General features: G+C 40.8%; 1 protein-coding gene across 2 annotated transcripts in view; it reads left to right on the forward strand.

The window, feature by feature from the left end:
- Positions 1 to 12229, forward strand: part of gabrg3 (gamma-aminobutyric acid type A receptor subunit gamma3) — an 81391-nt gene that overhangs the window by 19802 nt on the left and 49360 nt on the right. For both annotated transcript variants that reach the window (XM_030728264.1, XM_030728265.1), the window contains exon 3: positions 5572 to 5639. In XM_030728264.1, coding sequence (XP_030584124.1) covers positions 5572 to 5639 — 68 coding nt within the window. The remainder of the gene's footprint in view (positions 1 to 5571; positions 5640 to 12229) is intronic.

Below are 12229 nucleotides of genomic sequence, written 5' to 3' on the forward strand. Positions count from 1 at the left end.
ATATATGGATGGTTTTAACAATATAAGCTTTGATTTGTAGTCGTTTGCTGTCGTCAGTAATTAGTCATCACATTTTGACAGTCACAATCTTAATGTATTTTCAACTATAGTCACACTATAAACATGTAAAACAGTGGCTGAGACCATGGCACAGCCATGGCTATTGAGACTGTGTGCAGTGAACTTTATATTATTTCTTATATTTGAAATGTTTGCTCCAAAGACAGGTACCAGGTCTGCAACCACTCACAGTCAAAGCAGCTTTGAATATCAGTGCTTGAAGGCCTCCATCATTATTCCTGCCACCCACAAAACAAGCATCACAAGCCTTAATGACCTGCCACTCTGACCTCTGTAGTTATGAAGACATGTGAGCCTGCTGTGCTGTCTCATCTCAGATACATTACCGACCCCCATCCTGCACCTCTGTTTGCCTACAGAGCCAACAGGTTGGTAGATGATGTGGTCAACATGGCACTGCACTTCATCCTGCACCACCTGGACTCTCCAGTACCGTATGCGACATTAGTAGTAATAATAATGTGGCACTTCACACCTAGGTGTGAAAAAAGCAACGCGCGTGCATGTGCTTCCTCGTGCGCGTACATGTGTGACCGTGCGCGATCTAACAATTGACCCCCACTCAAAGCCTTATACGCAGCAGTTTAGCGGCGGATTACTAACGTGATTTTTAATCAAAGTAGTTTTTTTTTTAATGTACAGCGTACAATGAGGAGTGGTATAATGTTTTTCGATGTTAAAACATGGAGTGTAGGTCGTGTGATCAGCTGACACGGCGTTTTTTTGTTGTTGTTTGGATCAGATGAACGTAAAACATTCATGGCAGCATTCATGTCGGTGTTTATGTGTTTAGTTACAGAGTTATCAGCTATGTTGTGCTGCTCTCTCATTGTTATTAGTTTGAGATGTGATTTACACACATTGTCTGGTATGGAGGGTGGCTAGTAATGGAACACCGTGACTGTGATGGCTGGAGCAGCTAAAGGGCTACGGTCACCGTAACTGTTTGACAGCACGGCCGTGCTTTGTGTGAATAAAGCTGCAGTTCCTGTATATGACCAGTGAGTGGATGTCAGGAATTATAAAGTTAATTCAAAATCTCTGTTATTTCTTTTATCTGAGAGTGCCACAGGATTTTTATATGCCACTTCAGTGTATTGTACTATCTGTTTTTCTATTAAAACCCTAGGTCTCACAATCTGGATTAAAATAAAAATCATGATTTATTTTCTAGCTATACAGCCTGCATGAAGGATCGTACATCTACATTCTTCATGCTGAAGTCAAAAAACAGAATTTCTTGGTTTTTTCATAATCATCTGTGTCTGCGTATGTACCCGTGTATTGTAGTGAATGAAAAATGTCAAAGATAACATAGTTTGACAGCATAAAATAGTATTTTTACACCAACGAGGTTATTCTCAAAAAGCTATTAGCTGAAAACTTGGCTGTACACCATATCTCAGCATGGTGTGCAAGGTGTCCTTATAAAAAAAAAAAACGGGGGAATTGGACAAGTGGAGGACAAAAGAATGAGTGTCAGGCCTGAAAAACTATCCACAGCAGTTGACCAGTATGAAAGTCACGTCCTTAAGAAACAGGAAAAAATCCATCAAAGACGTGACTCAGGACCTGAGAGATGCATCTGGCCCTTCAGCTGATCTAGTTCATCAGAAATGGTCTCAGTGGAAGGGCGACTGTCATGAAAAGGCTGAGGCATGCCACATTACACAAGAACTGGACTGAAAGTGGAGTGATGAATCCACGTTTGAAACTTCTGGTTCAACTAGGACAGCATGGTGGCACACTGGTTAGCACTGTTGCCTCACAGCAAGAAGGTCCTGGGTTAGAATCCTCCAATTGGCCTTTCTGTGTGGAGTTTGCATGTTCTCCTCATGTCTGGAGTACCCAGAAAGAACCCACACAGCTTGTCATCAATATATACGGACAAGATCAGTAGGGAAGCCCAACAATGAGCGTCTACAGCCATCTGTAAAACATGGTGGAGGCTGTGTCATGTTTGGGGCTGCATTTCATCAAAAAGGCTGGAGAACTATTCCTAAAGACTGCTTAAAGCAGGGGTGGGCAGCTCCAGGCCTTGAGGGCCCATGTCCTGCAGGTTTTAGATGTGTTCCTGATCCAACCCAACTGAATCACATATAGAAGTCATTAGCAGGACTCTGGAGAACTTGACTGCATACTGAGGAGGTAATTCAGCCATTTGATTCAGGTGTGTTGGATCAGGGACACATCTAAAACCTGCAGGACACCGGCCCTCGAGGCCGGTGGCTTAAAGAAATGACAGAAAGCTGCCTCAGAGAGTTCAGCCTGTGCTGGAGAATAAAGGTGGTCAGACCAAATATGGACCTTCAAGCTTGTTAGAACCGTACTGTTTTTGTCTTATACAGTGTATCACAAAAGTGAGTACACCCCTCACATGTCTGCATATATTTAAGTATATCTTTTCATGGGACAACACTGACAAAATGACACTTTGACACAATGAAAAGTAGTCTGTGTGCAGCTTATATAACAGTCTTCATGTAGAGCAACAATTCATCTTTTAAGATTCTCAGAGAGTTCTTTGCCATGAGGTGCCATGTTGCACACCTGAGACCTTCTAACACTAACGAGTCACATGACATTTTGGAGGGGAAATGACAAGCAGTGCTCAATTTGGGTGTAGTCTCTTAGGGGTGTGCTCACTTTTGTTGCTGCTGGTTTAGACATTAATGGTTGTATATTGAGTTATTTTGAGGGAAGAATATATTTACACTGTTATATAAGCTGCACACAGACTACTTTTCATTGTGTCAAAGTGTCATTTTCTCAGTGTTGTACCATGAAGAGATATACTTAAATATCTGCAGAAATGTGAGGAGTGTACTCACATTTGTGATACACTGTATATCCTGTGTTTCCATGTATGATTGCACGTTTTAAATAAATTGCTGTACCTATTTCCTATTTTCCTAGTAAAAAACCAGAAATGAGTGTTGGCCCAAGACTTTTGCACAGCACTGAATCTGTCATAGATAAAGAAAGCAGTACAGATATGAGAAGCACAAATGGAGCCATTATGAACTGTATTCTTGTATAAAATATAATCATCATTTTAGTTGCTGAAGTGGCTTGAGTCACTTGAGGGTTAAATTGAATTTGTCATCAAATCTGTGCCCTTTGAAAACCTCGACCTCCGCATGCATTTCACTGCACCGTAAGAACATCTCAGCACTTCCTGCTGAACATTTTAGTTTAGAGATCCATGCTGATCCATTTGAACATAAGAAAAGCACGGTTACACAGCAGTATTCTTTTATATAATGAAGCATGTGCTGTGACTCACATGCGCAGTCGGAAGAAGAAGAAACTTTTCTGGGAAAAGGGCCATGAGTCAGTTTTAAAAGCATTCTGCTTGTTTGGGCCTTTTTCTTCCTCCCTTTGTTGTTAAAATGTTGACTGCTATGAAATGCTGATAATGTAGATCTCTCCCTTTGCTTGAAGACTGACTTGGTGAGAATTTTAGATTTTTTTTTCTTGTGTGTACTCTGTGTTTAGGACAGGTGAGGAGACGAGAGTGTGTTACTGACCAACTATCAGGGTAAATTGTGTCCAGGTCTGTGGTGGCTCTGCCGCCAGAACATATCCCTCTGCACTAGCTGACATTATTTTCTGACAGCTTCTACACGCTGAGTTCACCTGTGGGTGGGAGGTGTTGGAGTGTTTGCAGCCTGTCCCCAGTGGTGGTTATATGACATGTATAAAAGAGTTATGATGAGAGGTGTTGGAGTCATTTGGACAAATATTCCAGATATTTCACATTTTACAGTGTATCCATTTAGTTTGCTCACCAGGTGTTGTGCTGTTATGAATGTAGTGGTTCTGAAAAGCTGCCTCAGCGGGAGCTCTCCAGAAATGTTCTCTCATGTGCCATCTGTTAGCACGTGAAGCAAGCGCTGGAAGGGAGACTGGCAGGTGGAAAAATTCTAACTGTGGATTTAATTGACTGGGACGTGAAGACTCTGAAGACAGGTAATGTAAATTGATGGAGGAGCTCTTTGCCATGCAAATGTGAAAGCTCGTGGCAGCAGCGTGTCACAGCTGCCACTTAGCCGTTAAAGCTCGAGCTTTAAATGACACTTTTACACCTGACCATGAAACGACCGAGAGCAGCAGTGGTGGGGAAAACCGGGGGTGTTCCTCCATGACCAGAGGAGGCGGAGCTGGTAGGAGGAGTTAAAGTGTAAATTGCTAATAAATTAATAAATAAATCCATTCCTCTAAAGTGGTGTGCTTGGAATGTGTGTATTGATGTTTGTTGATGCATGGATTGTGTTTGAAAGCCTGAGGCTGAACTTCCTGGTGTGAAAATTGTTGGCTCAGTGTCTGTTTCACGTGTGGCAAAAGGATTAACCGCTGCACCGTGGCGCCACCACACTGAACATATAATAAACAATATTTTTTGCTGAACAGTCAAAAAATTATTACAGTAATTGCTTGTAGCTGCTAAAACCTATTTATGTCTAACTATCCACCCTGTAATGTAAGCTGCATTTAGTTTGCAAAAAGAGAAAAAAAAAAATGCAGTTTACAATCCAAAAAATAATAAAAATCTTAAATGATGTTGATAAATTCAGCAGAGAGCAAAAACATTTTATTACTGTGGGAAAATGTCAAATATTATATTGATTTTAAACAAAAAAAACAACTAGATTCAGTTACCTTTACCTTAGTTTGACTTAAACAATGAAAGAAAATATATACAACAGCCAAAACTGTGCAGGTATATTGTGCAGCTGAAACCTGTGTGAAGACTGACTCATCTCCACACGTCTGTGGTGAAATAATTATTTTATGCTGTGATTAAATCAGTAGCTTACAAACGAACCTTTTTCCTCCGTTAGCTCCTCGCTAGCTGTGCAAATTTCTGCTGCTGATGAGATCACGTCAGGTTCTGGCCTTTTTAATTTGTGCTGTCATTTACTACCTTCAGGTGAGGTAGAAGCTATAAAACTCCACAGCTCTTCATCCTGGTCCAGTCAGAGACGGAGACTCTGCTGGTTCATCACTTAATTGCATTATGTGGCATCCTGAGTGTAATTCACTTCATGATTAGTTGGTGAGGATGAAAACATGCAGGGATAAGTGGGACTGAGACCCAGTGGACTATTTCTGATGTTTATCTGATATTCTACATGGAGTTGTCATCAGTGACGTCTTTGTCTGAAATTAAAGTGTAATTCTGTGCTGTGTTGTGAAGTCTGTGGCCTGTTACTTTGTTCCTTGGTGAAAATGCAGCATAATTGCTGCATTCAAGAGAACACTTTATCCCAGCTGCTTATGTGATGAAGATTTTAACAACCATAACTCCCAAAGGGTCACTTGTCGCAGCTGCTGCTCATTTTTAAATAAGCCTGAACATTAAATTTTTATTAATGCATCTCCACTCTGCTTCTCTTTGATTTACAGAGAGGCAGGTATGGTGCTGAAATGAAAATCTCAACCAGCACTGACTTTCCATTTCTCCCCTCCCCCCCATCTCCCCCACAGTTAAACCCACTGTCATCGACGTCGACATATACGTGAACAGTATCGGGCCAGTGTCTTCAATAAATATGGTAAGTCAGACCTTCTCTCCAGTTCTCTTAACCAAAGGACATGTGGGTTTATGCACAGGTGAAAGGTGAGAGCATATCAGCAGCAGCTGATCCAGTGTGTTAAATACTGACAGTTGGTTGTTGGATGAACAGCTCAGATGTGCACATTCACATTCTGCCAGTATAAACATGCAGATACTTTCAGCTTATACAAACATACTGCACTGTAATTATAGCAGGTTTGCAAGCGAGCAGTCGTGACTGATCTGATTCAGAACACTTTACCTGTCTTAAAACGCAAACATGCATTTACCTCATGTAGTAGTCCCCAGTGATTACATTAAACTGCATATGGTGCCCATACATTTCTGTTCAGATGGAAGGCAAAAACATAACCACACTATGAGAAAACTGGCAAGCGAAAATGTAAATTAGGGGATTGCATTTTGGTATTTTCTCTTAAATAAACACTGTTCAGTGAAGGTTGCTCATATAATAATAGTGTACAAATAATCCCAGTGACAGTTTTTTCTCCTAATAGAGTCATAGAGAGGGAATATTGCTAATAGGCAAGGCTGTAGCTGTGAGTAACCCCATCCACCTGCTGGCCATGAAGGGCAGCCAATCAGAAAAAAGTTGTCTCAAAGGGAGACACCAAGGCCCAGATAAAGTAAATGAGGATTATTCTGAGCTGTGGATCATACAGAGCTGTGTGGCACTGGAAGTGAGCATAATGGGTCATAACACTTATTGATTTATTAACTTTTCCCTGTCCAGCCAGTCGTCTTTTAGAGAAAAGCAAAAAAGTTTCCACTTTGGGATATTTCATGTACAAATTTGAAATGCACATAAAACAGATGCATTCAAACATACATAATCTGTGTATATATATATATATATATATATATATATATATATATATATATATATATACATTTAGCACTCTTTTCCTTTATGTTAAAAGTACAAGGAGATAATGGTTCTTTTATTTTTGCATGTTAGCTGCATAACTTTAAAATGGAATCTGACATTTACACTCTGTTCCACAACGTTTGTTTCTTGCTGAGTAAATTAATGTAACACTTCTTATAGCCCAAGTTCTCTCCTCATATTTCAGTGTGTATTACGTTCAGTATCATTCTACTTAACACATAGCTTTGTTCGCTATAACACCCAAACATCACACCAGCACAGAAAATAAAAACTCACCTCACAAGATATCAGGAGGCTGCAGCATGAGAGGTTTAAATGCTGTTGGAAGGAAAGGAGAGGAGAGAGGGATGAGACCAGTTGGGATGTAGAAATAGAAGCAAAGGCATAAAACTTGGTAAGAGAGGTGAGAGATGGGAGCTTTTAAGACACTTAGAGCTGAGTGTATGTGAAGAGTGAGGGAGGGCTTTGTGAAGAGGATGGAGAGAGTACCGATGGTCAGATAGGCTGAGGGATGGAAGATGTTGAGTTAAAAACGGAAGAACTGCTGAGCCAGACAGAAAACATTTGTGGCCAGTTTTTCTGTTCAGGATCAGTTCTGTTAGGATGACATGAAGTCTGTAAAATAAGAGAAACAAGGAAAGTCCTACAGTGCTTCAGCACAGCAGAATGTCCATGGTTTGGGTACTTACCATAGTGCAGCCTCTGACACCGTCTCCCACATCATCCCTCTCTACAGATTATCTTCCATTGGCATCTGCCACACCCCTCTTGATTGGTTCTGTTCTTAGTTCATCCAGCTTAAGTCTGTCAAGTCCCACCCCTCTCCTGTAACCTCAAGGCTCTGTCCTGGGGCCCCTCCTTTACATCACTTACCTCCTTCCCCTTAAATTCAACATCCATTTCCATTGTTTCGCGGATGACACCCAGCTCTATTTATCCACCAAGCCTAACTCTTCCCTCTCACCCTCCTCGCTCACCACCTGCTCATCTGAAATCTAATCCTGGTTCACCTCAAACTTCCTTAAATTGAACAGCAACAAAACTGAGTTCGTCCTCATCGGAACAAAATCCACCTTATCCAAAGTTGGCAGTTTCTCCCTCACCATCGACAGGTCCTCAGTTTCCCCCTCCCCTCAGGTTAAGAATCTGGCTGTCATCCTTGACAGCACTCTATCCTTTCACTCCCATATCAATAATATTACCTGGTCTGCATATTTCCACCTATGAAACAGAAATCGCCTCCGCCCCTCTCTCTCCCCGCATATCATGTTTATAGTCACGTTACCTCCCGTATTGACTATTGTAATTCCCTTCTAATTGGCCTCCCCTCAAAAATCCCTCCAGAAGCTTCAAATAGTTCAAAACTCAGCCGCTCGCATTATCACCAGAACCCCCTCATTTCACCACATCGCCCCAGTCCTACAGCAACTCCACTGGCTTCCAGTTAAGCTCAGAATTCAGTTCAAAATCCTCCTGTTCGCATCCAAGGCCATCCACAACCTTGTCCCTCCTTATCTAGTTGAACTTCTTCACATCACCTCCTCATCCCTCTGCTCTTCCTCCTCTATCCACCTTACTGTTCCCCCTGCCCGCCTCAGTACTATGGGGAACAGAGCTTTCTCCTGCTCTGCTGCCAGGCTATGGAACTCTCTCCCACCAGATATTCGCAATATTGACTCTCTTCATATCTTCAAATCACGACTCAAAACTTACCTGTTCAAAATTGCATAGTCGCTTTAGTTCTTTGGGTCACTTTAGTTTCTTATTTGTGCTTTTTGTTGTTTGTCTTGTTTTCACCCTTGTAAAGTGTCCTTGGGTGTCATAAAAGGCACTTATAAATTAAATTTATTATTATTATAATGTAAAAAAGTGAGATCCTGACAGCACATTTTATGAAATATATCAAAGTACTTTAAAATGTTTCATGAGCGATTTGAAAGGAGTTTTTAAAAAATTTTTTAGCTAGAGTCAGATGTAATCAAATACAATCAAAGCATAGACTGTAAGTAAAAGATGGCTGTAGCCACCATGCAACAACTTACTGGTTTATCAGTTTTGGGAGTCACCAGCATGGTTTTCTGGACTGTGAAGTTAGAGCCAGGGGTGTTTCTGGGAGCTTGAAACATTGGGGGCTTAGCCCATCCCTGAAATCCTTTGGATTTTTGCTCAATAACAGCACCTTTTAAAAGTTATTTACTATATTTTATATTAAAATTGATATAAAATGTCAGACACTGTCCATTACCTAAAGGTTGAAGTCATATGTGTTCAGCTGTCTTTCACATTTTGAGTAATTTGAGTTCTTCAGCTTTGTTGCATTTTTTTTAAGCAGCAGTAGTAAAACTGTGAGAAAAAAAATTAAACCAGTCATATGTGAGCTTGTACAGTGTTAGTTTGATTTTTAAACTTTTCCAGCCCCGGTCTCGGAGCTTTTTAAAATATGTTTTGTCTGTTGGATGCTCGCCTCTTCTTCTTTGCTGCTCTTTTGGTGTTTCGTCAGTCTGCTGCACTCTGCTCTCCTCCTCTTCTCTCTCCTGTCCTGATTGTAAAAGGGAAGCAATCAGCATATGATGATAGAGTATTGAACACATCATTTATGAATTTCTTTTCTACACTGAGTCAAACAATTATGTATTTAAGCACATTAACAAATATCAGATTGCAGAAAAGCAAAATATTAATCCACTGTAAATAGTGATCAGTGGTCACTGCTGGATGCCAGCACTGTTGGCTGCCGTCTACAGACCAATATTTAATGCAGCTACAGATGTACATCAATCAGCATTTTATTGCTTTTTAATTCTACTGGATTTTGTGCTCTTTTTAAAATCACACAGTATCTGTCTTCACAACCACATCACTTCCTCTTTTGTTATTTTTTTCCTTTTATTTTACATTGAGTGCAATGATCACTCTCCTTTTTACTCAGTTTTTGTTACTGTACACTGTATTTGTCTGATTTATTTCACACAAACTGTTCTGTGTAGTGTCTTCATGTATCCATTAGATTTCATTAATAAACAGTGGGCAAGGACTGTAACAAAGTGGGTAAATATAATCTTATTTATGAAATACTTTGAATACCCAGACATGCATATATTTGAATACCAAGACAAACTGGAGATATTACACAAAATGCGCTCAAATGAAAAGTTCATTTTTTTCTTCTAAAATGACATTAGTGACACAGAGTGCACACGTTTTCCTGTGTGATGGAGTAACTGACTTTGTAAAGAGAACAATGTAAATAATGATCTGGACACAACAGTAATATACACCATATACACTCCCCTCCAGAGGTACCAGAACAGTGAGGCCAGTCCCTTTATCTTAGCTGTAGACTGAAAACATTTGGGTTTAATATAAAAAGTTAATGTGAGACAAAAGATCAACATCTCAGCTTTTATTTTCAGGTATTTCCATCTGGATCTGATCCACAGTTCAGAAAACAGCATCTTTGGTCTGAACCCACCCATTTTTATTGTGATCAAATGTATTGGAACATGTGACTGACAGGATGATTAAAGTGAATAAGACTTCATATTTAGTTGCAAATCCTTTGCTTGCAATAATCAAGCCTGTGACCCACTGACATCACTAAACTTTTGCATTCTTCTTCTGTGGTGCTTTTCCAGCTTTCACTGCAGCCTCTTTCAGTCTCCTCTTTAGCAGCTAAAATGCTCTGTAGGGTTTAAGTCTGGAGATTGACTCGGTCAGTCTAAAACCTTCCACTTCCTGTACTTTTGGTGTGTTTGGGTCATTACCTTTCTGCATGATGAAGGATCTCCCAATCAGTTTGGTTGCATCTTTCTTTAAACCGACAGAAAAAAATGTTTCTATAGACTTCTGAGTTCATTGTACTGCTGCCATCATGGTGACATCATCAATGAAGATTAACGAGCCCGTCCCAGAAGAAGCCATGCAGCCTAAACCATGACATCACCTCCACTGTGTTTCACAGATGAGCTTGTATGTTTGGGATCTTGAGCAGATCCTTTCTTTCTCCAAACTTTAGCCTCTCCATCACCATGATAACGGCTCTGTCATGGCTCAACCTGATAGACCCCAAAACAAACAACCAGGATCAAATGCTCAAGGTTTTATTTATACGAATGGATTTGCTACAGGCGGAGGAAACTCAGTCTGAACAATGCTGGAAACAGGAGCGATGTCTGTAAAAAAGGGAAAAACGTCTGTGACTGCGGAGCCAGGTGAAATAACAGAGATAGTGATGAAAACGTAGATCTTTACATTACGTGCAGATGAGCAACGTAGTGAGACAAGTCCAAATGCAGAGAGCAGATCCAGAATGCGCTGCTGGGTATAGGTGGAGAGTGGGCAGGCAGGAGACCGCAGCAGCAAAACAAGCAGGTTGGCCAATAAGTAAAGATGGTATCTCCCCAAACGGTGAGCCGGGCTCCTCTAACAAACTCCTGGAATGGACAAAAAACTCATGTCAGAAACACAGAAAAGACGTGAGCACAGAATTAAACGAGCCCGTGCTTCACCGTGGAGGACGGAACGAACTGGCGGAGAATGACTGCCCCAGCGGGTCCTTAAATACCTTGCACTTAATAAGCCGATCACCCCCAGGTGTGAACTCCAGTAACCTAGAAGGTGAACAGACTGATGAAACAAAACCCCTCCTACCAGCCCGGTACCATGACAGGTTCATCTTTGTCTCATCAGTCCATCAAACTTTGTCCCAGAGTTTCTGAAACTTGTCTCTGAACTTCTTGGCAAGCCTGGACTTCCTGTTCTTCTTGTTAATTAGTGGTTTGTATCTTCTGGTGAAGCCTCTGTGCTTTTGTTCATGAAGTCTTCTGTGAACGGTAGATTGTGACACCTTCACTTCTTCTTCACACAGTTGTTTGAGGGCCTTTCTTTACAGCACTTACAATGTTTCTGTCTTCAGCTCCTGTTCCACATCTGTTACTTAGTACAACAACTTTCTTCTTCGGGACGTTCCAAACAGTTATACTAGCTATGGCTAAGGTTTGTGCGATGGATCTGGTTGATTTTCCATCTTTCACTCACAGACAGCTCTCTGGTTTTCATGTTGGTTGCTCCTCTAACTATGAATGCACAGTCTGCACAGGCAAATCCCAACTCTTAAACTGAGTGCAGACATTCAGTGCTATTTATTATTTGAATAATCAATGTAACAGGACATACCTGGGCAACAAAACACACCTGTCAGTCACATGTTCCAATACTTTTGCTCATGAGAAAAATGGGTGGGTTCAGACAAAAGGTGCTATCTCCTAAACTGTGTATTAGGTCCAGATGTAAATACCTGAAAATGAAAGCTGAGGTGTTGATCTTTTGTCTCATATTTTTTTTAAACCCAAATGTTTTCAGTCTATGGCAAAAATAAAGGGATTGGCTTCACTGTTCCAATACTTTTGGAGGGGAGAGTATACATACACTGTATTTTTTAAATTAGGTTAACACTGAGTTACTTGCAATCTTGATTTTGCATGGAGATAACCTCAGATCATATACTGGGACAGAAGAGCATCTCCCTGCAACCATAGTTACTCACTTTCATGTGCCAGTGTATGCGTACAGTTTGAGAGGAGAAAAGAAGCGTGACCGTGCTGCTGTTTAAGACTCAAATTTGTTGCCATTTCTCACTATTCGCAAAATGGTCTGAATGGCTTTGTTAAATCCATGAA

This window comes from Archocentrus centrarchus, chromosome 4, assembly GCF_007364275.1.
Source record: "Archocentrus centrarchus isolate MPI-CPG fArcCen1 chromosome 4, fArcCen1, whole genome shotgun sequence".
NCBI classification, from domain to species: domain Eukaryota; kingdom Metazoa; phylum Chordata; class Actinopteri; order Cichliformes; family Cichlidae; genus Archocentrus; species Archocentrus centrarchus.